Source organism: Mirounga leonina, unplaced genomic scaffold (assembly GCF_011800145.1).
Source record: "Mirounga leonina isolate KUSES-001 unplaced genomic scaffold, KU_Mleo_1.0 Mir_129, whole genome shotgun sequence".
Lineage (NCBI taxonomy): Eukaryota > Metazoa > Chordata > Mammalia > Carnivora > Phocidae > Mirounga > Mirounga leonina.
Genome location: NW_023270323.1, coordinates 76,595,713 through 76,622,472, shown reverse-complemented (window position 1 = coordinate 76,622,472; position 26,760 = coordinate 76,595,713). Strand labels below are relative to the sequence as shown.

At 52.6% G+C, this 26,760-nt stretch overlaps 1 protein-coding gene across 1 annotated transcript in view; it reads left to right on the top strand.

The window, feature by feature from the left end:
• The first annotated feature begins 401 nt into the window (after positions 1-401).
• Positions 402-26,760, top strand: part of CUNH4orf50 (chromosome unknown C4orf50 homolog) — a 46,474-nt gene continuing 20,115 nt past the window's right edge. The window contains 5 exon segments of the mRNA XM_035004364.1: positions 402-688; positions 4,533-4,671; positions 5,057-5,128; positions 8,001-8,579; positions 17,639-20,038. Coding sequence (XP_034860255.1) covers positions 402-688; positions 4,533-4,671; positions 5,057-5,128; positions 8,001-8,579; positions 17,639-20,038 — 3,477 coding nt within the window.

Below are 26,760 nucleotides of genomic sequence, written 5' to 3'. Positions count from 1 at the left end.
GATCCTCAGAGAGGAAGCATAGAGTTTCATTCACTCATATAGGAGGGTGAAACTTGAGCTGCACCGCCGAGAATTTATATTTCTGATGGTCCTGCCTGGAAATTTCATCTTACCTCTCTGTGCACATCATTAAGCATTTAATTCCAAGTGACCTTTCTGCGATGTTTTCTTGCTTTGGGTGGCACGCCAGCTTGTAAACCGAGAGGCGTTCATTCATATTGTATGATGCGTGTGAATGAAACCCAAGGCCCACTCGTGAATAATTCACCTGTTCTTACCCTCCTCAAAGGTTATTCTCCTGCGCAATCTGAAGGCCCTGCGGACATCTCGAGATCTCCAGAGAGTCAGTGTTGCAAATCTACTTAATGTCACGAAGTCCTGACCCGGGAGCTTTGTATGGGATGGAGCCCACGGCTACGGGACGGACCGAGAAAAGCTTCAGCTACGTTGTCAGAGTGCCCACCAGTGATGGGCTTGACATAATGAACGTTGATGTGAAGATCGACACTTGCTGGGTATTTCAGGACTCAGAGGACAGTGGTGAGGAGCGGGGCCGTCCTGCGGACGAAGCAGCCGGAAGCCCAGAAGTGGATACGGGCGCGCTCAGGAAGCAGCTGGAATCCTCCAAGCGAAAGCTCTTGGCAACTGTGGACAAGTCCGTGATGTCCAAGGCCGGGCTGAGGAGCAGGTAAATACAGTGTTTGCACCTCCTCTTGGTGTATTTAGCGAATCCTGGGCATCCTAATGGGCTTAGATCAGTGTGTTGAATTGCTTTTGCGGCTGAGGATGCGGATGCCCGGGGCAGCCCCACCTCTGGTTCCTCCTCCGTCCTGTCCTGTCCTCTGCTCCGCAGGTCAGGGCTGAGCCCGCACCGTGTCCCAGGCTCCTGAGCTCCAGCTTCCATGGGGGTCCAGCCAGTGGAAGGCACCGAAGGGAGGAGGAAGGGAGAGACCAGGGTTTCCCCTCTCCTGCTAGGGGTGACATCCCACAGCGACCCAGCCATGCTTTCGGGCTCCTCTCTGGTCCTCCCCCACCTGGTGGCTGGCTCCTGGGCCCAATATCACTGCGTCCTCCCCGCATGTCCCTCTGGCCACAGGGGCAGGAAGGGTGCCTGTCAGTGGCTTATCTCTGGGTTGCCGGTCCTCTCTGTCTGGCCTTTTAGCTCTTCTGTCATTACAGCAGACTCTCTCTGCTTATTTCTCACTGCTGACCTTCCTGACTTGGGTACTGTTCTCCTGGTGGAAGCGATGGGGTCCAGAGGTTGGCATGTGAGCCCAGGTCCTCCAGGCCCATGCTCGTTCATGACCGTTACCTGATCCTGAGGCCAGCAGAGTGAGGTGGGGTCCTGCATGCATGTCAGGGGAGAAATCCACCATGGAATTGCAGGACGGTAATGCCTGGGATCCATCCAGACAGGCTTACCACGATCCCAGCAGCCAAGTGTCTTGGATTTGTCTGGGACTTCACCATTTTTTGTATTTTCCTTCATTTTAATGAAGGCAAGTCATTAAATGTGTATTTACATGTGCTTTTTATCTTTTTCCTCTTTGTAAGACTTTTTACAGGAAGAAATTCACATATCAGAAAAGTTGTTTTGTTACTTTATGTGATTGTCCATTCATTCATTCATTCATGCCCCGTTCATTCATTCATTCGTTCTCACTCATTCTACCACCTGCACTAGCCCACCCCAGAATCATGTGCTGAGTTATGTCAGTTTGCTCAGGCTGCTTTAACAGAGTACCATAGACTGGGGGACTTAACAGAACTGTACTATCTCACAGTCCTGGAGGCTGGAAGTCCAAGTTCAAGGTATGGGCAGGTTGGTTCCTTCTGAGGCCTCTCTCCGTGGTGTGTAGACAGCTGCCTTCTCCCTGTGTCCTCACGTGGTCATCCCTCTGTGCGTGTCTGTGTCCTAATCCCCGCTTCTTGTAAGGACCCCCATCAGATTGGATCCGGGCCCACCCAGATGACCTTATTTTAACGCAACTACCTTTGTAAAGGCCCCGTCTCCAAATACGGTCACATTCTGAGGTCCTGGAGGGTAGGATTTCAATATGCGAATTTGAGGGGACACAAATCAGCCCATAACATAAATCCTGGGGGTTGCGACCCAGGGAAGGAAGGGCCTCCCAGCCCTGGAGAGAGCTGCACTGTAACCCCACGTGGTTGTGGATTTAAATCTTTCTCTGGAAAGACTGGCAGTGAAAACCGGAAAGTCATCGAGCCCGGGGACAATGGTGGGAAACCCTTACCAGTGGAGACCCCTCTATGCAAGGAGAGCCCTAGGGGTACCATGAGCAATGGAGGGGAGGGGGCCTCTGGGGCTGGGGCCCGGGGTGAGGCCGCTCTGGAAGGGAGCATCCTGGACCTGCCTGTGGGGAAATGTGGGCTGTGTCCTCTGTTCTCGGAAGGTGGGCCACACTATCCTGCATGAGGGGAGCTGGGGCGGGGAGGATGGACTGCGTTATCCAGGGTCACTAAGAGGGGAAGCCAGGGTTTGAATGCACAATGGGTTTATTTCACCATGGGTGTCATCTCGCCAGGGTATGGTAAAGGTTAGTAGTGTACATTGGGGTTCACTTTGATGAAAGGGTTAAAATTCTAAAGTATTTATTATGGGGCGCCTGGGTGGTGCAGTCGGTTAAGCGCCTGACTCTCGGTTTCAGCTCAGGTTGTGATCCCAGGGTCGTGAGATCGAGCCCCATGTGGAGCTCTATGCTCAGCACAGCATCTGCTTGAGTTTCTTTCTCCCTCTGCTCCTCCCTCCCCTGAAATAAATAAAAATCTTTAAAAAAGTATTTATGATAAAAAGAATAAACAGTGTAGTTAGAAATTTGAGAAAGAAAACCCACTCCCATCTTCACTACCCTAGCAATCATGTGTATTCATCTCCAACCTAAATGCCACAGATTTATCAGTAGCTCTACACTTGAGTGTTTACTCGGTTCCAGGCATGGTTTACATGTTTGTTTACATATTCACGTATTTAATCCTTAAAACAATACCCCAAGTCAGATGATAGCGTTATCCTCAATTTATAGATGGGGAAATGAAGACGCAGGGCAGTTAAGTGACCTCTCCACGGTCACGCACACATCCAGCCACGTCGGGGGGCTCGGACTTGAACCCAGGTGGCCTGCCCAGGGTGGTGATAGCAGCCAGCCATTTCTCCTGCTGCCCTGGTGGGGTCTCCTGGCTTCATAGCACTCTGCAGCACTGCGTCTTAATGTTTGTTTAACTGGTCGTTAATCCATGAAAAATGGTACTTCATCACCTATTTCCTATTTGTGAGCGTATCAGTTCCCGAGGGCTGTGAAAACAAAATACTGCAAACTTGGTGGCTTAAAGCAACATACGTGCATCGTCTTATAGTGCTGGAGGCCAAAGTCCTAAAACTGAAAAGAGAGGCTTTTCTTGTCCCTTTCAGATATCACCACGTTTTATAAGCAAGCAGGTGCTCAGCTTGCTTATAAACCTGGGGTTTATAACCTGGGACCACTCCTCGGTTCAGTTTAGAAGGAACTTGATCACAAAAGACACACTTCCTTCTGTCACTTACACGAGTCTTCCTCAGGGCCTCAGAACTAGAGCAAGAGAGGAGACTCTTGGCCTTATTATTGATCATCATGCAACGTTTCATTCAATCTCCACAATAACGCTCCGAGCTAGGTACAATGACCTCTATTTTACAGATAAGGAGACTATGGGTCAGGGTGGGGAGCAAGCCCAGTGAAGGCCTTATGGCTGGTTGGTGGCAGAGTCAGGAAGCAGAGGTAGGGCCTGACCCAGGGAGGCAGAGTGTGTCTTGGGGCAGCGGGCCCCCCTGTGTGGACTCGGGCCGAGGAGTGAAGGTGTGCTCAACATTCCCCCAGGATAAGAAAAGGCTTCATGTGGCTTGGCCGTCCCTAACTATGAGGCTGTTTCCACCTTCTCTCTTCTGTAAGTAATACAAAGATTAGTGATTTTAATTGTGGAAACTTTTTTCTGAATTTCAATCATTTCCTTGGAAGAGATTCGGAAGAGCGTAGCTCAGATGGGAGGCAGTGGAGCATAGTGTTAAAAGTATGAGTTCAGGAGTCAGATGGTCTGGGCTCGAGAATGCTGTGTGACCTCGGGCAAGTTGCCTGGCCTCTCTGATCCTCAGTTTTCTGGTGTGTGAAGTAAGGGTAAGGGAACTCACCCGCAAGCTGGTAATGTGAGGCTTGACTGAAACAACACAGATGAAGCTCTTAGGCCACGTGTCTCTGGCTCAGTTCTTTGTTGGTTTCACCTGAACTTGGGATTACCGGCTTAGGGAGAACAGTCTTAAGATTCCTGATGCATGGTGCATTATTATTCCATAGATACCTTTGAAGTATTCTAAATCATCTTACATATGTATGAATGTTTCACAAAATGTGATTTTGTCAGAATTTCAAATTGGCCAAATGAACCAAAAAAAAAAAAAAAGGTTGGCCTCAGCGTCAGTGAAAATGTTAGGCCCTTTTCACGGCCTCCTGAGTAAGCACCTTCCTGCTTCCGTGCCGCAGAACCCAGGAGCTGGAGCTCTCCGGAAGACACCTCCTCCGGACAGTGGCGCCGCTGAGCGCCCGCGTGGCACAGGAAAGGAGCGCCGCTGCCCAAGCCCAGGAGAAGCTGCAAGCCTTGCTGGGGGAGCTGGCCAGCCAGGTACCATGTCCCCTCTTCTTTCCAGACCTTGTTTCTTGACCCAGCAGGGTGGCCCCGTGTGCTTGGAGGAGGCGGCAGCTGCAGCTGAGCAAAGACAATGGTGGGTAGTGGTGGTGGGGTGCTGGGAGATCCCAGCCAGGGGGCTTAGAGGGGTCTTGATTCCAACTGTGCAGGCAGGGGCTGCGGCACCTGGGGCAAGGGCCTCAACTGCTCCATCTGTACAATGGGATCCGCATCTCGCCCTGCCTGACTCACCAGGGTTCCGGGTGGGATCTGTTGCGGGGGAAGGGGGTTGGTGAGAGCATTGGGTGACCTGCAGGGGCCATGCCCTCACTGGGAGCTTTGGCCAGAGGTTCATTTCTGTGGCCCTTGTGCCTGGCCCCAGGGAAGCCAGCTTGGGCCTAGGGACAAGCTGATGACTGATGTAGGGTTCCTGCTCTCAGGAGCCGGCATGCAGGTGGGGGCGTGGATAGGAGACAAGTAACTCCCCAGTTGGATGCCAGGTGCCGGGGGGAAGGTGCAGGCACAGTGTGTGTGCATGGAGTCGGGGGGTAGAGGGGAGCTACAGAGAACTGAGCCAACTGAGTTGGCCCTCACGGGAAGGGCGTGTGAGGTGTGGACAACAGCCTGTGCATAGGCACGGGAGTGTGGGAGAACATACTGGAGCCAGAGCAGAGGGTGTGACCATAGAGAGGGCACTGGCAAGACAGGAGGCTTCCAGAGGGGCCAGGTTGCCAGGACCACGGTGTGGACCAAATATTGACTGCAATGAGGAGCAGGCTTTAGGGGACTTTAGCAGGAGAGGCTCAGGACAGGGTTTTGGGGAAATTATTCTAATTGCCTGGGAAAGAGAGAGAGAGAGAGAGATGGTGGAGGCACGGGGACAAGTTAGTGCTTTGGACAGGCAGTGAGTCGTGCCAAACCTTAACTCTGACGCTGCCTGGCTGTGTGACCTGGGGCAAGTGATTTAGCCTCTCTGGGTCTCAGTTTCCTCCTCTGTGAAATGGGAATGATATAGTACCAACCGACTGGGGTCGTTGTGTGGGCTAATTGAGTTAGTACGTGTAAAACACTCACAACAGTAACAGTAAATAATACCAGCTGCTTTTGTAAATATTAGCCTTTATTGCAAGATTCCAGGGGAGATGATGAAGGCTGGAGGTAGGGCACACTTGGGGAATACTGCAGAGGCAGAAATGACAGGCTCCCAGGACGGCTGCATGCGGCTCTCAGAGCCTCCCCCACCCCACCCCACCCCCCTGGACAGCCCAACAGCGACCATCAAACTGCAGGTGGACGCCCGCTTGTGGGTTGTGAGATGAGGTCCGTGTTGCAACCAGCATCTTAAAAACGGAATCAACTAGGAAATAAGAAAGGGCATTGGTATACAAGGAGTGCTGTTTTGTGAAACTTCTGTTTCCATGGCACATGTGTGCGTGTCACAGGACACGGGGGGAAAGTATTTTCTCAGAGTGGGGAGCAGTCAAAAGAGCAGGAAAGGGGTGAACAGAGACAGGATGTGGAGCGTGGAAAGATAAGGAGCTCATTTAAATTGAAATTCGTCTTCGAGACGCCAGGGAGACATGCAAGTGCATTCTCCCCTCTGCATTGAAGTCCGGCTGCAGAAAGTACCGTTAATGTCCTCCCCCGCCCCCCCAGCATGCTCTCATCTGTGTCCTGAGAGGAGGTGTCCCCTGAGAGGTAGTGGCATTGTATGGGATCCCACCGCGAAGGATGTAATCTCTCGGTGGAAAATACTTCAATAAAGATGTGTTGGGCCATGCCCTATATCCATGTAGGATTTCTGAGGGGCCTCAGCCACAGCCCCTTGCAGTCACGAGATATTCCCAGCGTGAGTGGGAGACAGAGGACGAGGGTGGGAGCAGGGACAATGCTGTCGGGGGGCTCAGAGGCACCGCGGGACCAGCAGGTCTGTAGGATGCTATGGCCTCTTCGGAACGCATGTCCTTATTAGCGTGTCATGTGGTCTCTACACTCCTGGGAAGACCTATCAGGAAACCCCACTTCCAGATGAGGGGCACAAGTTCAGAGGCGTGGGGGTGCCTGCTCAGGGTCCCTCCGAGACCACTTGGCCCAGCTACAGCCCTGAACCTCTAGTAATGTCCACGTTTCAGAGCAAGTTTTATAGGAGTGCATGGATGAGTTTTTTTCTGCCTTGTGTACCTGATATTTGCCGAGTGGCAGTTTTGCCCTCTTGTCCTGTTCCCAGGAAAGCATTTGCATATGCAAAGTGACCTTGTTTCTGTAGTGACCTGTGGTCGTTCTGAAAGCCGATAAAGACAGACCAATCGGTGATGGAGCTGATTCCGGGATAGCTGGGAGCGGTTTTCCTGCCAGGGAATCGGACTCCAGCTTCATCTGCCCCACATCCCCCAAGAACAAGCTGTCAGACAAAGTCTGCCGAGCCGTCCCCGGGCTTACCTCTTCTACTGTGCTCTGTGCTGTCTTCTGTAAGCTCTCCTGGGCCACAGCAGCGGCCAGCTCTCGGCACGCACTAGGGCCTGAGACAGAGCTTAACATGGAGACAGTGCCACCCTCGTGGAATTGGGCAAGGACTCCCGTTTTCACCCTGGCCGGGTCACCCCGGCCCAGCTTACAGCTCCAGGGCTGGCAGAGGGCTGGGTCCAAGAACAGAGAGATGTGTTGTCCAGACCTTGAGAAAAAGCCTTGAGTCAGATACACGGAGGTTCGAATCCTGGCCGTAGTGACCTGTAGCACAGTGATACTGTGCTAGCCGCTTCTGAGCGTCCCAAGGGGTTAGTGACAGTGCCCAGTGCTTGGGGGTATGCACAATAAGGAACAGCTGCGTGCAGTGTCTCACCAGCCAGAAGCCAGGGCCGGCTGACCTTAGCAGGGTTAGGCATTAACCCATTAGGGTTAGGGAAATGGAGAGATCTGGGAGGTCCTGGGTGGACGTGGGGAAACTCAGATGGGTCCAGGCCACAGTTCTTTACAAACTGGTGTGGAGGTATTCAGTACTGAAACCACTGGTGCGGCCCTCTCCGTGTGCACCAGCTGATGCCCACGTGGCCCAGCACAGTTTCCTTGCAAGGACCCAGGGAGCTCCCGGGTGCAGGGCTCCTAGGAGGGTGAGGTGGGGGAGGCACTCCTCCCCTGCAAAATCTGCGCGGGCGCCAAAAAATTCAGTAATGAAATAAATAATATTTGATGCAATATTTTAATGCAAAAATTAATGCATGAAAAAAAAACCCCATGCACGAAACATGGAAGTTTAAAATAAAGACAGTGTGAGCGACAGTGTGTCGGGGGCTGGCTTCCTGACGCCCTCATCCACCGCCAACTTGTAGGTTCTGGAGAAGGAGCGCGCGGCCCGGCGGCTGCGGGAGCGGCTGCGGCGCAAGGACGAGGCGCTGGGGCGGCAGGCGGCGGCCCTGGAGCGGGGCCGGCGGACCCAGCGGCTCCAGCTGGGCCTGTTGCGCGAGCAGGAGCGCGGCCTGCGGCAGCAAGTGCAGCGGCTGGAGCGGGACGTGCGGCGCCTCTGTCGCGCGGCTGGCCTCCTGTTGGCTGAGCTGGACGCCCCGGCCCCGGGCAGCCCCCGCCCCCGCCCCCTCGGCACGGCCGGCCTCCGGGGCGACCCCGGGGAGGCCGCGGAGCTGCGCGCCCTGCAGACGCGGGCGGAGCGTGGCGAGCGCGAGCGGGACGAGGCGGAGCGCCGGCTTCGGGAGCAGCGCGCCACCGAGCGCCGGCTCCGCGGGCAGCTGGAGGATCTGCGCTGCTGCGTCTATGAGCTCAAGCTGTCGGAGATCGGCCTGCAGGGCCAGGTGGAGGACCTCGCCCAGCAAAACCAGAGCCTGCGCGAGGCGCTGGGGGCCCAGGCCCTGGGGGAGAGAGCGCGCAGTGCCGCCGCTGCTGGTCCCTGCAGCCCGGTAAGTGGCCGCAACCCAGGGCGCGAGTGATTTTTTGATTTTTCTCTAACTTTAGCCTACAGCCACGTGTTAATCACCAGCTCCTCATTCCCCAGTCTTCCTCTTCATCCACTCATCCAACCCCAGCAGCCCCATCCATCCATCCTGGTTCCATCAGTCACCTCCCCACCTAAATGCACAGCTAGTCATACACCTTCACCTACCCATCCTTCAGTGCAGTCACCCCACTAGCCATCTGTCCACCTTCTCATCCACCCATCCACCTGTCCACCGCGGACCACCCACTTGTTTGCATATCCATCCATCTGCTTGTCTACCTACCCTCCACCATCTCGTTCACCCTACCACCTGCCCGTCTATCCCTCCATCCAGCCACTCTACAGGGAGCCAACCAGCTACCCTTTACCCCTTATCATCCGCTCCCTCCTGTCCATCCATCTCTCCAGCAGTTAGAGTCCCCGCTGTGTGCCAGGCCCCGTGCCAGATGAGCCCCTTTGGGTGTGCACTATTGTGTAACTGCCATGTGCCCGTGAAGTCTTCCCAGTCCATCCCCTCCGTCGAAGGTGACGGCCCCTCTCCCACCTCCCGCACAGCCCCAAAGGTGGAGATGGTTCCCTGCCGACGGTGCTGTATGTGCATCTTCATTTCTCCTCCGTCAGACTGTGAGCTCCTTGAGGGCAGGGTCTGTGTCTGATGGATCTTTGTAGCCCACACCATCAGCACACAGAAGGTCCCCAAGACTAGCAGTGGAAAACACACAGGGTTGGGTCCCCTTCTGGTTCTCTTACTTACTAGCTGTGTGACTTTGGGCAAGTTTCTTAAGATCTGCAAGCAAGGGCAGATTGGACCTCTGTTTATTCATTTGACTGACAGAAGAGTAAAAACTAACGTTTAAGATATTCCTGCTCTGTGCTCAGCACCCTCCTGGGAGTTTTCAAAGGCATTATTTCATTTAATGCTCAAGAAGACTATGAGGTGGGCGCTATTGGTATCCCCACCCCGCATGTAAGGAAATCGAGGCTCAGATCTGTTGTCACACAGCTAGTAGGGAACAGAACTGGAACTTGATCCAGATTTGATGGGAGTCCAAAGTGCTCTGTTTCTCCTGCACCAGCCTGCCTTCCTGAAAAGAGAGAGTTAACTCAGCCCCTCCCAAGAGATCAAGATCCTGCTTCTTTCCACCAGGTCAGTTTACATTTAAGGAGCAATCAGTGAGCAACCTTACCCAAAGAAGACTACTAGTTAAACAAACTAACAAAAAAAAGTCAAATTTTTCTATTTCAAATTAACTAGAATTTTAAATGCTCTACGGTGTCTCTCTGCTTAGATCATATTGATAATGAGTTTCCCTGTGGCCATTTAAAAAAATTACTTTATGCTCTTGTTTCTCTTCTGTGTGATCTATTCATTCTTCCTCCGTTCTATCCATCAGATAAAAGGAAACCAGTGTACATTTAATATTGGCACCTTATTGTAATTCTGGAAGATAAACCATGATAGATGGAAATGGTCATTTATTGGGGCTGCTGTAATGAAGGACCATGAGCTGAGTGGTTTGAACAGCAGTTCTGGAACTTGAAGTCCAAAGTCAAGGTGTCGGCAGGGTTGGTTCTCTCTGAGACTTTGTGGGAGGGTCTGTTCCAGCCCCTCTCCTGGGCTGGTGGAAGCCATCTTCTTTCTGTGTCTTCCCTGTCTGCACGTCTGTCTCTGTGCCCAGTGTCCCCTTTTCATAAGGACATCGGTCACACGAATGGACCTCATTGTAACTAATTGCATCTGCAAAGACCCCATTTCCAAATCAGGTCACATTCTGAGATTCTGGAGATTAAGGCTTTAACTTGGGAATTCTGGGGGACACCATTCAACCCGTGACAAGTGTCCCTCTGGATGAAAGTTATGAAGACCCGCATGGCGGTAAACTGTGGGTTCCAGTCCCTTGATGGTAGGAACATGTGCTCCTTCGCCAGCTTTGTGTGGGTGGATGCTGACGATCCCCAACACTCACTAGAGCATCTTTGTGCCAGACACTGTTTTCTGGGCTCTATATCTGTCACTGATTTAGCCCATCCACAATCTTCGGAGGGAGGCACTATTTTATTCTCATTTCACAGATGAGGAAGTAGGGGCACAGAGAGGCTCATGACCTGCCCAGGGTCACAGAGATACAAAGTGGTGGGGCTCGTGGTGCCCCTCCAGCGCATACTGGTCAGGGGCTTAGTAATTAGCATCTCATGGGTGCTCACTTGGTGCCTACGCTTGGCTTGGGCTTTTTAGCTGGGTACAGGGACTGGAAAGTGCCCAAGACAGACCCCCCGCCTACACAGGATGACCAAACCATCTGAGTGCAGGGCGTGGGGCTGAGGAAGGGGACTGACAGCCTGTGGGTCACTGCTGGGGGCCCTGGCATTTAGAATGGGGGCTGGACCCAGGACCATGGGGTGTGACAGTCTGCCAGGCTCTGTCTTACTCTCAGAGGGCTGTGACAGTCCTGACTTGGAGCATTTTGGAGTCTAAAAGGGCCATCTTGAGAGCAAGAGGACAAGAAAGGGCCGCTGGGGAGATGTAAAGTGCCAGCCAGTTACTAGCTCGCGGGGACATGTAGCTGAGATTTCAAATTTAAATGCTAGAGCTTATTGATAACAAAATTGCCGGTGCCCTTCCGGGTCTTGGTGTAGAACCGAACACCTGAGAAACTGTAGGCAGAGTTCTGAGAACATTGCACGAGTGTGTGAATATTTGCTCCGCTGTCCGTGGCAAATGGAACCTTCCAGCGAGGGGACGCCTCACAATGGCGGTGCTGGAGGAAGGCCTAGAAACCAGGAAACCTGGAGCAGTGTCTAGCCCTGGGGAGGTGTGCATCGGATAGAAAACCATTACAAATCATCAGGGAGCCCCCGTCGCCCCTGCCCACACAGCGGCCCATTGGATACGTCTGATGACTCCCGCTGGGCGTCGAGGTGTGAGTTATGGTGATGTTATCATCATGGGAAGATGGTTTACTTGCTTCGTATTTACAAGCACTTTTCCAAACAGGATCTCATCAGTGCTGAGGTAGCCAGGCAGGGATCTGCCTCCTTGTACCCACCCCACAGTCCAGGGGAGGCACATGACTTGCCTGGGATCACAACTTGCCAGTTTCCAGAGCAGATCACTCGGGACTCAGGTCCTGAAGGAACGGGCCACGGCAGGGACAACGCCTGGCCTGGGGAGCTGTCCGGGGAGGGGGTTTCTGCTCAGGGTGTGGGTGAAAGGAAATTTAAGAGGACTGTGGTTTGCAAGACAAGAAGGGCCTGCCTGCGGATGCGTCCACTTTCTAGCGAGCGTGCCCTGAGTACCTGCCATGTCGCGGGCAGTGTGCGGGCACCGGGGCTGGAAGGGTGAGCCCGCTCTTTGAAAGCTTATAGGGGAGACGGACAGGTGCGGCAGTGGAGACTTGGTCTGCAGACTGCTGCGGCAGGGCACAGCCCAGGGACCGTGGCCTGGCCTAGAGGGAGGCTTGTGCAGGGAGAGGGCAGGTCACACACTTACAAATGCCAGCGTCAGGCTGTCGTGCCCGAGCTGAGATCCTGCTCCTGGTGACCGTAGCGTCGGGATTACGGACGTGTGTGCGGAGCGACCCCTGGTGGCGGTTACGAGAATCGTTTCCTTGTTGGGCAGGTCCCAGGCGGCCCCTCCTGGCTCACTCTGCGTCTGTTCAGAGGTGACTCTTGCACACTTGGTATCGAGGGCTTTCACACAGGTGAGTGATGTCAAAAAAATAACGTAGCAAAGCCACAAAGGTACAAGTAATGTACAAGGAAATAAGAATGGTTAGTGGCCTTATGCAGAGATATCAAATGTGTTACAAAATAAATACGGGAAAGCTCGAGATTCTGTTCTATTCTGAATATTTGTCAGATGTTAAAGGCACCTCGGCACTGTTTATAGTTGGTGAACATTGGAAACTACCTAAATGTCCCATGAGAAGGAACGGCCTTTGTAAGTGAAGGCGTTCCATACATCAACAGCTATTAGACGGCTATAAAACACCACATTACAGAGGAACTTGTGGGGAGATGGTCCTTCGATATCATCACATGAGAAATGCACAAAGCAAAAATGGACATTCTGTAGAAACAGACTTTTGGAAGAATTTAAATGTCTCTGCAAAGAAGAAAGCCCGGAAGGGTATATTCTTTTTTTTTTTTTTTTTTTTTTTAATTTATTTATTAGAGAGAGAGGGAGAACATGAGAGGGGGGAAGGTCAGAGGGAGAAGCAGACTCCCTGCCGAGCAGGGAGCCCAATGTGGGACTCGATCCCGGGACTCCAGGATCCTGACCTGAGCCTAAGGCAGTCTCTTCACCAACTGAGCCACCCAGGTGCCCCAAAAGGGTATATTCTAACACATGGATCATGTTTGTGTCTGGATTGCTCTGTATTCCTCATGTTCTTCTTTTTGCTTATCTTTCAAAATAATTGCACATGAAAGCTAAATTGCTGTGAAATTGGGGGTCACTGCTCCCGTGAGTAAAGGAGGGCAGGAAGGGTTGACCAGACTGAGCAGAGAGGGGTCGACAGGGTGAGAGAAAGCCCGGATCCAGTTCAAGACCTGCGCTCTGGTTCTGTTCTCCCATCCCGTGTGCTGTGTGATCTCGGACAAGTCACTCTCCCTCTCTGAGCAGTGATTTTGTCACTTGTCACATGAAGGGGGGTAGCATCGTCTTCTATGATGGCCCCTCCTCCCCATCAGGTCACCTCCCCGAGGCAGGGGTTCTGAGTTTTATCCGTGGTGGTATCCCCAGCTCCGGAACAGGGCCTGTCCCTTAGCTGATGCTCAGGAAGTATTTGTGGAACCAAGCTGAAGTCAGCTTGGGCATCGGAAGGAAATCCGAACAGCATAGACTGGTGCGGCAGAGTTGGTCTCTGATGCTGCCCTCCCAGCTCTCCTTGGCCCGCTCCTTTGTCCTCCTTGCTGTCGCTCTCCTGCTGGCTTCCAAGCGGAGTTTCTGTTTCTCCCATTCTCCATCTGGTTCCCTCCTCTTCCTCTCATTCCTTTCTCTTCTGCCCTCTCTCTCCTCCACTTCCCTTCTCTGCCTCTTTCCAGTGGTGCCCATAAGACACTGGCAGAAGTGCTTCATTCTGATCACGCGGGAAGCAGGCGGATCCATGCAAGAGGCGGCATCAGGCACCGCGGGTCAGCGGGCCTGGCGCCCACAGCACGATGCTGGTACCCAGGCCCGTCTGGCTGCAGGGGCTGTGGGCTGAGGCCCTGCTTTGTGACTGTTACAAGCTTCTGGGTGATTCTACGGTGCAGCCAGGGTTGAGATTCCTGGTCTGTGAGGATGCTGGACATGACACAGACAACGGGAAGGTCCCAAACTCAGCGTTAGGAGGAGATGCTTGAGGGAGAGAGTGGATTTAATTTGGGGGAGGACCAGGGAAGGCCTTGTTGAGGATTTGGCCTTTAAGCTGAGCCCAGAGGGGAGCTGGTTAGCTGGGCAGAGGGGCAGAAAGAGAGGCAGACAGCAGGCACTGGGGGTACAGGGCTCTGACATGGGGGGGAGCAGGGTCTCTTTAAGGAGCAGAAGGAGGGTGGGGGCAATGTCCCTGGGCAGGGGTTTTCTCTTTCCGTATAGTGGGAAGCTTCAGAGGTTGGAAACAGGGGAACCACCTGATCCTGTTTCTGTTTCAGTGGGATTGCTCTGATGCTGAGTGGGGTATGGAAGGGAGGGGCAGAGAGTGAGGTGCAGGCAACCCACATCCTTCCTAGGAAGACGTGCCATCCAGGCAGAAGGAACAGCATATGCAGAGGTGCAGAGGCAGGCACGAACCAGGGTGGGGAGGGGCAGGGAGGCTGCCATGAGCAGAAACCCGAGTGAGGAGCATCAGGGGCACCCCTGGCAGCCCATGGATGGCCTACAGTACCCCACTCCATCATTGAACTCATCCCAGACTGGGGGGGAGCCAAGGGACGCCTTGTAGGTGGGAGAGTGCATGCCAGGAGGGCTCCCTGGCGCTGCGAGCAGGACTGGGGGGCGGGGGAAGAAGGAGGCCTAGCTGGGAGTCGATGCAGGGCTCTGCTGAGAGCAGATGAGGAGCTGGGGGGCAGGTGAGAAGGGGATGGACAGGTGTTACTTATTCACTTCTGTTTTCTCCCCTCACCTAGAATAGCACCTGACACACAGTCAGAGCCTAATAAGTGCTTGCTGAGTAAGTGCTGAGCACCTGTCTTTCTGCAGGTTCTGCCTTTCCATCTAACTATCAAACATTTATTAAGCACCTAATGTGTGTCGGGCTAAGGTGGGGGTGCAGACCAGGTGAAGCCACGTTGAAGGCCTGAAGGACTCACGGTCTAGTGGGGGAGGCAGCGAGGGAAGCAAATAACACCCATTAGAACCTGGCTAGAAGGGGCAGGGGGGTCTTCCCCAGACTCGTCCCCAGCCCCTCGTGGACGATGGGTCAGAGCTGAGCTGTCCCTAAATAATGCTCTGCAGGGTGGGAGCCGGCTCAGGGAGGCTCCTCCCTGCACACCCGGCTTGCCTTTTGGGAGAGGCCAGGGGGAGGGGGTGCCGCCCGGAGACACCCGACTGCAGCATTGGGGACTTGTTGACGGTTGAGGGACAGGTCCGCCCGGAGCCCCTGGGCAGACCCCTGCCTCTGCTGTATGGGACCCAGAGGAAGGAGAGGGACCTGGGAGCCTGTGGTGCCCCTCTGGGGGGCCCAGACGCATCTTGGCTGGACAGACCAGCTCCCCAGAGAATGGGCTGCCGCGCCTCATTGTCTGCTGAGCAGAGAGGTGCTCGCAGGAGGGAGTTTGGCCCGCAGGACCAGGAGCACAAGGCCACGGTCAGGCCGCGTGCCCTCTGCTTTCCTCAGCAGGGGTGGGGATCTGGCTCCCTCCTGGAGTCGCTGGGGCTGGGCTGGGCTCGGAGGGAACCCTTCCGCTGTGAGGACACTCAACAGCTCTCTTCCTGTGTCTTCCTCAAGGATGCTCTGAGCCGTATTCAGGATGAACCACTGTCCCCGGCCAGGGAGGACGCACGGGATGCCTGCAGAAGACAAGGCCCGCAAGCCCCCTTCTGCTCCGCCCATGCCGCTGGGCCGGGGGGCTCTGCAGGTGTGTGGGGTACCTGCAGGGACACCGGCTGGCAGGCTAGCTCACCTAGGACGATGTGCCGGGGGCCGGGGGCGGGGGGACTGCCCGCTCTTCAGACAGGAAGCTGAGGCTCAGAGAGGTAGTGTTGCTTGCTTGATGTCACGCAGCTGGAGAAGGTGGGCTTAGAGCCGGCAACGTCCATGACAAGGCCCTTGACTTGGGCTCAGCTGACCGGTAGGCTCACTCCTGTTAGCACCTCACCGCCCGTGCCAGCGTGGGGCAGCGGGTGTCTCGGAGGAGGGCTCTTTGCAGGAGGCCATGGGATGACTATCCTATCCCCACCCCACCCCTGACAGCTCAGGTGTGCGACAGGTGCGAGGTTTCTGCGAGCTGCTGGGGCTGAGGAGCCCCTTGTCCCTGACTTGTCCCTAATGGGAACCAATGTCTCTGATCACAGTCTTGGGCACGGCTTCCGGATTCCCTGCGACAAAAGCCACTATACTCGGGGAGCCCCAAAGCCACGATGTCCCACTGGGAGTCTGTGGCTTACTTACAGTCTGCCAAGGCCAAATGCGGTTAGAGATGAGGGGGTTATTTATAGCCAGCAGTGCCGCTGACCCACACAGCTGTCATTCCCCCACTATCCTGTTTCTGGGGGACAGAGCTGGCAAGTCACATGGTCAAATTTGTCCTCGGCGAAGAAGGAGGGGCCCGTCTGGTGGTGAAGCCAAGACCAGCTCCTTTCTGCATGCCTGCCGTGCAGGCGGGGCTGGAGGCAGGGGATTAGGACCCTGTGGGACCCTGAGGGTGCCCGGGTTGAGGGAGGTGTCATGGGATTTGCCACCTGTGTGAGCTTCGTGGTCGGCAAAGGTGGCTTCCAGACCCAGTCCACTGTGTGTCAGAGGACAGTCATTCCCGGTCTCCGAGCCGTGGTCTCCTTACCTGGCAGGTGGTGGTGATCCTTAGGCCGCCTCTGGGGCTCGAGCGCCTTGAGTCAGTGAGAAGTGCCAGGTCATCCCAAGAGCTGGGGGCTCAGTCGCTAGTGGCAGTTGTGACAAGACTCCCAGGAGGGTCTCATTAGCTCCTGGGGTCTTCTCGCCTCCCAGGCCAGCCCTCTGGGGGCCGCTGCTCCTGGGGATGCGTCGGGACTGGACAAGGACCCTCTGTTTTGGTGCCAGGTCTGGAGACCATGGATGAGTCCCCGGAAGACGTCACAGGATCTGACTGTGGACCGGTGAGGCTGGAGGCTTCCCGTGTGCCCCGGGGTGCCAGCCGGGTCTGGCCAGCCCTACTGCATGTGGGAGGTGGGAGAAGGGGCTAAAGAAGGGTTTGGAAGATAATTGAGAGGGAGGTTTGAGGAGACAGAATGGATTACTTGCATTGAAGAAGTGTATGTAAAAGTATAGTTTAAAATATCTATGAAATGCATCTTGGGGGCCTGGCACTGGTCTAGGCCCAGGGCCCCGGCCCTCGGAGCGGATCGTCTACACCGCCTGTCCACTGAAGCCTTCCATGACAATGGAAATGTGCTACGCCTGTGCTGTCCAGAAGGGGAGCCATGAACCCCAAGCTTCTGAGCTCTTGAAACATGGCTGGTGGCCTGAGGCTATGTGTTGGACCACAGGGATAAAGGGGGGAGACAGTGCACACACAGATACACAGCAGGCTGTGAGAGGGTGGGAGCGTAGTAAAGGGGAACACACAGCGTGGTGAAATGACCAGGGGGCTACTGGAGGAAGTAACGTCTGAGCGGAGATTTGAATGGATGGAGGGTGAACCACGAGGGGATCCGGGGAAGGATTCTGGGCAGAGGGGAGAGCAGGTGCAAAGGCCCTGGGGTGGTGTTGGGCTCGACATGTTAGGGAGGCCTATAAGGCCAGGTGAGGAAACACCAAGAGCATCAGGAGATGAGGTCACAGAGGTGTGGGGGGCTAAACGGAGGAAGGGGCTGCTTCATACCTTCTCTTCTCTTCCCGTCCCTAGCCGACTCCTGCTGAGCCTAGCTTGGATGAACAGGCTCTCCTTCTCCTCTGTGGCTGCCCCCCGGGGCAGTACAGGGATGGCTCACCCCTCCCCGTGGAGCTGGCCTGGATTTTGGGGCGGAGGCTAGCAGCTGCCCAGGCCCAGGGGTCCTTTCTCCTGGTGCAGACGTCCACACTCCCTCCCTGGGGGCCAGCCAGAGACCCCTCTTCCCTGCTGCCGCTGCTCCAGGAGGCTTCTCCGCAAGAATCCCAAATGCAACAGGTGCTGGATGCCCGAGCCATAGGACAGCCGCGTCGGGATCATCACTGGGCAAGGAGCCCCAAAGCCCCCCTCTGCCAGGAGTCCCCAGAGACTTCAAGTCGGCAATTTCCCAGGAGAGGGCCCAGAGATCTGAAAGACCCTTGGAAAGACGGAGGAGGACCAGAGTGGAGAATGGAAGAGCAGGGGGCGAGGCAGGCCTGGGGCAGGAAGGAGGAAGACGTCCACCGAGACGGGAGCAAGCTAAGTCAGGAAAGCCGAGTGAACCTGAACTTGCGGGGTGGCGTGCGCATCGAGAACGGGGCTTTAGAAACCCAGGCCTCTGCCTCCTGCCCTTGGCCCAGGCCAAATCTCCCACTGCCTCTTCTACAGGAGGTCTCAGTGTCAACGGAGGGGCCCAAACCCCTGAGTAGGAGGGGGAGTGTGGGAGGGCTTTCATCAGAGGAGGAGGAAGAGCACCCCACAGCCAGGGCCCGGGGTGCCCAGAGGCTGTCTCCAGCCGGCGCTCAGCTCCTTGCAGGGCAGGGCACGGAGGAAACTCTTGTGTGGGCTGGAAAGGCTCTGCATCTGCAAGAGGAAAGCCCTGGGGACGAAGGGCAAGAGGAGGAGGAAGAGGCATCGCCTCTAGAAGGGTCCAGTCTGGGCCATGGGGATGTCCCGGAGGAGCCTGGCCCCGTGGAACGTGCTGGCCAGGATATGTTCTTCTTAGTGGCAGAGGGAGGTCTGACACCGGCTCCCGGATTGGCCTTTTCACCCAAGGGGACTGAATCCACCAGTAACCCATGGGCTCTGAGCAAAGAACCTGGCAGTTCTGAGCTCAGACTAGACGAATTTGAAAAGGAGATGGAAGCTTGTTTCCAGCAACTCTCCATCCTGGAGCTTGAGGGTGGGGGGCGGTGGCCGCAAGCTTCCACACTAGCGGGAGAGAGCAGGAACTTGCCTTGGAAATGGCCCCGCTGCCAGGGGAAGGCTTACTCCCGGCAGGCTTTGGGAAACCAGGGCTTGGATATTTGTTTGGCCAGGGAAGTCAAACCCAGGGAGGTTAGTGAAGAGATTAGACCAGGAGAGACGGAGGCCTTGGGAGCCAGCGCGGTTCTTCCTGGGACGGTGCCTGATTTGGATGACGTGAGTCCGCGTCCAGAGGGGCCTGCTGAGCTGGGTCGGAAATGGCCACCGAGAGCCCTTGAAAGGCAGAAGAGAAGGTTCCAGCAGTTCATTTCTGGACTGAAAAAAGAGAGAGGCCAGGTTTTACATGACAACGCCAAGCTTCGGGGCGACCGAGAGAGATGCCGTAGAAAACTGCGCATCCTCGAAAAAGAGAGGGACAGAAATGGGACAAAGATCGCCATGCTTGAACAGGAAAACAGCACACTGTTAGGGGACATCTCTCACTTAAAGGGGGAGCTGGACCAATGCTGGCAGGTCATTTCCGACCTTGAAGACTGCAATGGGAAAAGTTACGGCAAAATTTCTGAGCTCGAACAGGAGAATGAGAAGCTGAAAAGTCACATGGCCCAGCTTCACAAAGCCACATGGGAGAGCCTCAGAAAATCCAAAGGTGTGATGGAGCGCGTCACCCTGGGAAACCAGGAGCTCAAGGCACTGATCTCGGAGCTCAGGGTCGGTTACAAGGAGCTGATGAAGGGCGTAGTGCTGGGAATAGAAGACACGGTCCGGGCCTTCAGGGGGGAGAATGCCCACCTTCTGCACAGGATCCGCGTCCTGGAGATGGAAGTTGCGGTGGGGGCGAGCACCGCGGTGGGCCACGTGGTGAGAGCAGAGGAGGGTCTGCAGGGGGAAAGCAAGATGCAGGGGGACAAGGGGAACGTTGTGGAAAGGGGGGTGCAGGTGACTCGGCTCTCAGGGCAACTGACCCCAAGAGCCCACGGGCTGCCCTTGGAGGAGAAATCGGGTCCAGCTGACAGGTGGATGGGGCCTTCCTTAGTCATGGAGAATTCCAGATACGATGTCAATTCTGGCGCTCCGTCCTTGGTCCGGGGAGGTGCCAAAGTGTCCAGTGCCCCTCAAGGACACATCAATGGAGCAGGAGTAAAAGAAGCACATTTGGAAGAGGAGGAGGAAAGACCAGGGTGTTCTGTGGGCCCAGGGCAAGCTCCGACCACCCCAAGCAATGGTCCCCAGGTAGGTTGATAACACACAGCTGCTGCCTCGGCCTCTTGCTAGCTGTCTAGACTGCTGACCACCCCCTTTCCTCAGGGGAGGCTCCCCAGGCAGCCCTCGGGGGAGGTACCGCATCATCCCCACTTAGCAGAGAAGGAGGGCACAGGGATGTTGAGTACTGGGCAGTCATGCGGCAGGAGGGGCGGGGCTGGGACTGCCACCTGGGCACTCGCCACCTGTGTTCCTGCACACAACCTGGGACACTAGCCCTCCCCCCTCCTTGGGCTGTTCTGCTGGGTATCGGGTGGGACAGCGGAGGGGCGGTGTTGGCACTTCAAGATCAGAGCTCATGTTTTCAGATCCAAGAGTTTATCAAGCAGTCCAAGTCCTAAGTCTGCCCATTGGGTCTCTCTCTCTCTCTCTCTTTTTAAGATGTAATTGACATATAACATTGTATAAGCTTAAGGTGCATGATGTGTTGACCTGATACATTTATGCATTTCAATATGATTATCACCATAGGTTGGCTAACACCTCAGTCATTCTCCGTGTTGGGTCTTAAAAAGGACGATGGAAAGAGCAGGGACTTAGGACTTAATCGGGGGTCAAACCTAGCTCTGCACTTAACCACATCTGTGATTTGGCCAAGACATGGGCTTCCCTGAGTCATTGTCCACACGTATGGAGGGTTCTTGCTGTTTAGGAATCCCAGGATGAAATGCTCATGATATTCTCACTGTGGTCTTTGATGTCTTTAAGATGTTCAGTGTCGAGCCCTTTGTACCCCCTCATTCATTCTCTCCCAGTCTCTCTCTCTCCCCCTTTCCCTCCCTCCCCCCCCCGCCCCTTGGCAATTTTATCAGTCATTTCAGAAGATCCCTTTGGGTTTTGTCAGTTTTCTTCATTGTATGTATTTTATTTCCCTGGATTCCATTTATACCTTCATTCTTCCCTTTCTTTCACTTTCTTTTGATTTAGTTAGCTGGTTTTTTTTTTGCTTCCTGTGTTGAAAGCTTAGATCATTGATTTTCAGCTGTTCTTTTGTGATCTATGCACTTACATCTCTGCATGTCTCTCTGAGCACTGTTTCAGCTACATCCCGCACATTTTGATATGTTGTGCTTTTATGTCCGTTCACTTCAAAGTACTTTCTAGTTTTCATCTGTGACGTCTCTCTTCACCCATGGGTGATTTAGAAGTGTGTTGCTGAATTTCCAAGCACCTGCTGAATTTTTTTCGTTATATTTTTGTTCCTGATTTGTAGTTTTATTTCACTGTTGTCAGAAAACATAACTATATTATAATTTTTTAAAGATTTTGTTTATTTATTTGACAGAGACATAGCGAGAGCAGGAACACAAGCAGGGGGAGCGGGAGAGGGAGAAGCAGGCTTCCCGCCGAGCAGGGAGCCCGATGTGGGACTCGATCCCAGGACCCTGGGATCATGACCTGAGCCGAAGGCAGACGCTTAACTGAGCCACCCAGGGGCCCATAACTATATTATTTTAATTATTTTTGAATTTGAGATTTATTCTATTGACCAGGTTATGGTCTATTTGGGTAAATATCCTGGGTGTCCTTGTAGAGAATGAATAGTTTGCCGTTGTTGAGTATTGTGATGGGGCCAAGCTGGTTAATTGTGCTGATCAGATCTACTGACGGGCCAGCTGTTTGCTTTGTTATTTACCCAGATATGTTTGCAATCTCTGAATGTGCATTTGTGTATTTCTTCTTCTGGTTATGTTAGTTTTGATTCATATATCTGGATATTATTTATGAGATACATGCAGACTTACAATTATGTTTTCCTGCTGACTTGACTCTTTGATCATGATGAAATGCCCCTCATTACCTCCCACGCTTCTTGCCCAAATTGCACTTCGTCTGATATGGAAGTAGTCACATCAGTTTCTTTCCCTTAGTGTTTTCATGGAATCCAACTTCTTTTAGACCATCCACCCTTTTGCATTCAACCTGTGGGAATCTTTATATTTAAAGTGTGTTTCTTGGGGTGCCTGGGTGGCTCAGTTGGTTAAGCGACTGCCTTCGGCTCAGGTCATGATCCTGGAGTCCCGGAATCGAGTCCCGCATCGGGCTCCCTGCTCAGCAGGGAGTCTACTTCTCCCTCTGACCCTCCCCCATCTCATGTGCTCTCTCTCTCTCTCTCTCATTCTCTCTTTAAATAAATAAATAAATAAAATCTTTAAAAAAAATAAAGTGTGTTTCTTTGAAATAGCATGTGGCTGGTTTGTTTTTGTTTGGCTCAGTTTTGCAATCTCTGCTTTTCACTTGGGGTGTTTGGTCCACATATATTTCATACATGTGATGCTAGAATTGGGTGTTTGTCTCCCTTCTTACCATGTATTTTCTTTGTTCTGTTCTGTTCTATTTCTCCTTTCTTACCTTTGTTTTTGGTATGCGTAAGTATTTTCTCTTATTCCTTTGTCTTCTCCATTAGCTCATTCTGCTATACATTTTAGTATCATTCCTTCAGTGCTTACCCTAGAGATTTCAGAATGTATCTATTCATTATTTAAATGTACCCTAAATTAGTACTTTTAACATATAATACAGAAATCCCAAATAAATTAATAATTGTTAATAAATAATGCAAAATTTTTAATAGTTTATCTCCATTTACTCTTTCTCTTTTCCTCATTTTTGTCATATGTATTATGCCCATGGATGATAAACTTCATAAGGCATTGTTACTATTGTTATTCCAGGCAAGCGATAATCTTCTACATTTACTGGATCTTCCACACGGTCCTGTGCTGTCCATTCTTGCTTTCACTCCTGGGGATCTGTTTTCCTTCTGCCTAAAGAGTTTGTCATTTCTCAGAGTGAGGATCTGCCGGTGATGAATTCTCTCCTAGCTCTTTTTATGAAAACAAACTTCAACTTCCACTTTTAAGAGATATTATCCCCCCTGCTGGATTCAGAATTTTAGGTAGGCAGAGATTTCCCCCTCTTTAGCACTTTGAAGATTTCATTGCATTGCCTTCTGGCTCCCACAGTTTCTGTTGAAAAAAAAATTGGTTGTTTTTGTCATGGTTTTTTTGTTTGGTTTTGTTTTCCTGAAGTAAGTGTGTTATTTTCTCTCTGGCTGCTTTTAAGATTTCCTTCTTATCTTTGGGTTTTGGCAATTTGACTGTGATGGGCCTGGTGTGGTTTTATTTGTATTTATCCTGTTTGGATTTTTATGAGCTTCTTAAAATCGTAGATTCAAGTCTTTTATCATACTTGGAGAATTTTTGGTTATTATTTAATCAGATGTTTATTCTGTCCTATTTTCCTCTTGTTTCCTAGAATCCAGACTTTTTGATTATATCCCACATCTTTTGAAACTGTTCTATTTTTCCCCCCTTTTTAAGCTTTGTGCATTAGTTTGAATTTTCTATTGACTCGTTATTTAGTTCACTAATTCTGTATTCTGTTGTATTTTATCTTCTGATAATTTCATCCAAGGAGTTCTTAATTTCATTTGTTATATTTTGCAACTCTAGGATATACATTTTATCCTTTTTAAGAGATCCTCATTCTCTATTGAAATATTCCCATCTTTTCATTCATCTGTTTTTCCTATATTTTAAAAAATATATAATCATAGTTATTTTTGAAGGTCTTGTCTGCTAATGCCAGTATCTGGATTATCTCTGCGTCTGTTTTTATCGACTATTTTATTTCTTGGTTAAGTCCCATTTTCCAGCTTCTTCACGTGTCTAGTGATTTTTAACAAAATTTTATGTTGGACATCATGTAGGATATCTGGTAGAGATTCCTGGGTGTTATCTCCTGCTAGAGAATGTTGAGTGCCTTCTGCTCTGGCAGGTGGAAGGATCAGCAGACCAGATCATTCCTGGGCAGGTGTATGTTAATTTCAACCCAGTCCTAGGGCCTGATTTTCCTCCTGGGGCATGACCTTTCAGGGGCAGCTGCTGAGTCCCCTGAGTATTCACTGAGGACACCAATTTGGGCTCAGCCAGAACTCTGCCATCTTGGCAGCAGTGTGAGACCTCTGAAGTCTCCTCAGCAATTGGCCTGCCAGCTTCTCTTCTCTGCTAGGCCTCCAAACCCCGCACTGTGCTACCCAGCATAGGATTCAGCCATGGATCCAGCAGGCATTTCTAGGGAGGTACCTGGCTCTCTCCTTTCTGTTACTTTGCTCCAAAGACCCAGCTATCAGAGCATCTCTGAACTCCAGCCTCTGAGTCCCCCATCAAGCAGGACCACCCCTCTCAGCTTAGGCTCCCACTCCTGAACCATCATTTGGAAAATGCTGCATAGAGAAATCCAGAGAGAATGTGGAGCTCGCCTTGATGTGCATCCTTTCCCTCAAGGATTGTAGCCCTGCATTGGCTGCCACTCGATGCTTGCAAAGAATTGTTTTATGCATTTCCCCAGATTTTGTAGTTGTCCAATCTCAGCTGGTCAGACCTTGTAGAAACTGGACTCTGAGGAGAGGAATATTGAGCTGAGCGTTTCAAGGTGGGAAAAGGGGCGGCAGATGAAGAGCTTTTCAGGCAGAGGGAGAAGCAAGTGGCCAGGTCCTGAGGCAGGAATAAACCTGGCTCATAGGGAAAAAACAGAAAGTAGCCAGCGTGGCGGGATCACGTGGCAAGGGTGGGGTGTGGTGTGAGATGGAGCAGAGCTCAGATGGCCTGCAGGCCACAGTTATGATCCTTTCTAAATACAGTGGGAAGCCGCTGGGGGCTTTTAAGCAGGAGAACAACGTGGTTCAATTTCTTTTGTAAAAAGATCATTGTCTACTGGGAGGAAGAGGGCCAGGGGGACGCGGGAACACAGTGAAGACAACTTTGTAGTCAAGAAATGATGCCAGGATAGAGGGATTTGGAACTACAAGAAGGGAGGATTCCAGACAAAAACCAGAGTTGAAGGAAATGAGGTTTGTTGATGCACAGGGGACAGAGGACAAGAAAGCTTCCCCATTTCATCCTCCCAAGTCACAGACTTGATCATGTTACTATTTTGCTTAAAATGCTTCTGTCCCTTCCTCTTATACTTGGTGTGAAATCCCAGTTCCTTCTGGTGAATTCTAATCCAGGCCTGGGGAGCCTTAGCTGTCGCTGTTTACCTCCCACCCTCCGCCCTCCGGCATCCTTGCTTGGCCTCTCCTCTACCCCAGCCTTCTCCTGGGAACTGCCGCACATCCTCGGGGTCTCCTTTTGGGGGGACAGCACCTTCCAGGGCCACAGGATGGGCTCATGCAGAGGTGTGACGCCATTTTCATAGCTTGTCATTGGTCCTAGTGGGAGCATCTGTGCCATGGGAATCAGCAGATGCTACGGATTCGCGAGCCCCTCGACCAGCCCAGAGAAGAGTAGTTGCCTCCTGGCTTAGTGCCTCCTGACTTCCCCTTGCCGTGCTGTGTCAGATGGCCTGTTTCTGTGTCAGTCTCCCCCACCAGAGTTCCCCGAGGACCGTGGGCACCATGGCTCTCAGCCCACGGAGAGCATATGGCTGGAGCCAGTGCCGATCATGCCCCTTTGGGAGCAAGTGGGTCATGGGGCCCATCACAAGGCTGCTGGGTGGTGCCGTCCCATGTGGCAGGCAGGGCTGGCCCCCACCCCACACCCCACATGCCCATTCTCTTTAGAACATACTGGGGGATCCAGTAGAACATACTCTTAGGATCCTTGGGGTAAACCCCTTGTCCAAGTCACTGGGGAGCGGACACAGCGAAGGCACCAAACTTCCCAGAAAGGCCAAGTTGTTTTGCAAGTCTTAGAGCTGGATTTCATGAAACCATCCGGAGCACCCATCTGTTCTTGACAGGGCCCAGCCTGTGCATCTCAGGCCCACGCTCTGTGAATTTCTATTAATTAGGAGAAAACCACATTCTGCTCTTGGATTTCTTTACTAACCGAGGGGGAGTCCTCATCAGCCACGAGGCACGTTGATTCTGTCCTCGCACTGGCCTCTCTCTCCTCTCCCAGCAGAATGGCTCAGCCTCTGCCCCCCTGCTCACAACCAGGCCAAGAGCACAAGGCAGAGATGACCTTGGCAGGCCTCACCTTCCCAGGGTGGCAGGTGCTTTAAATGAAGGGTGGACTGCCACAGCCAAAGGAAGGGAGTGTGAAAAGCCTCTGAGCTTCTGGGTTCCTGTGCACAGAGCCTGATGATTAGCAGTGCTGCACCTTCCTAGGCCACTGTAGCATGTGAATTGTTTAATGATACTCAGACCCTAGGCCCAGAAAATCCCCCTCTGATGATCTCAGGGAAGGACTCAGAGGTCCGTCCAGTAGTTATGTGGAAGGCTGTTTTTGACAACCCAACCACAGCAGGAAAGTTTTAGAATGCCCCGAGCATTCAGCATGCCACAGAATGTATGCTCACAGTGGTGTTTTCAACATCCTTTTATAATATGGAAAAATGCTCCTGACATGGTATTGAGGGAGAAAAGCAGGATACCAAAGATGTAAATGGTCTGTTAAATGTTATGTAGAGAAAATGTATGGGTGTGTCTGTGTGTATATATGCATCTATGTGTGGATGGAAGTTATTAAAAAATAAAACCTGAGAATCCAGAACCACTGGGGGAAGCAGCATTACTACTATCCAGCCCCCCCCCCCCGAGTGCTAAATCACCTCTCCTTCCCACCTTTCTGCCTCCCAGAAACTCCCCAGGACATCCATATGAAACCCGCTCATGTCTGACCCAAAAAGAGTGAGAGACCATTTTGTACTGATTTAAGAAAAGCGTTTGGGGCGGGGGGGAATGC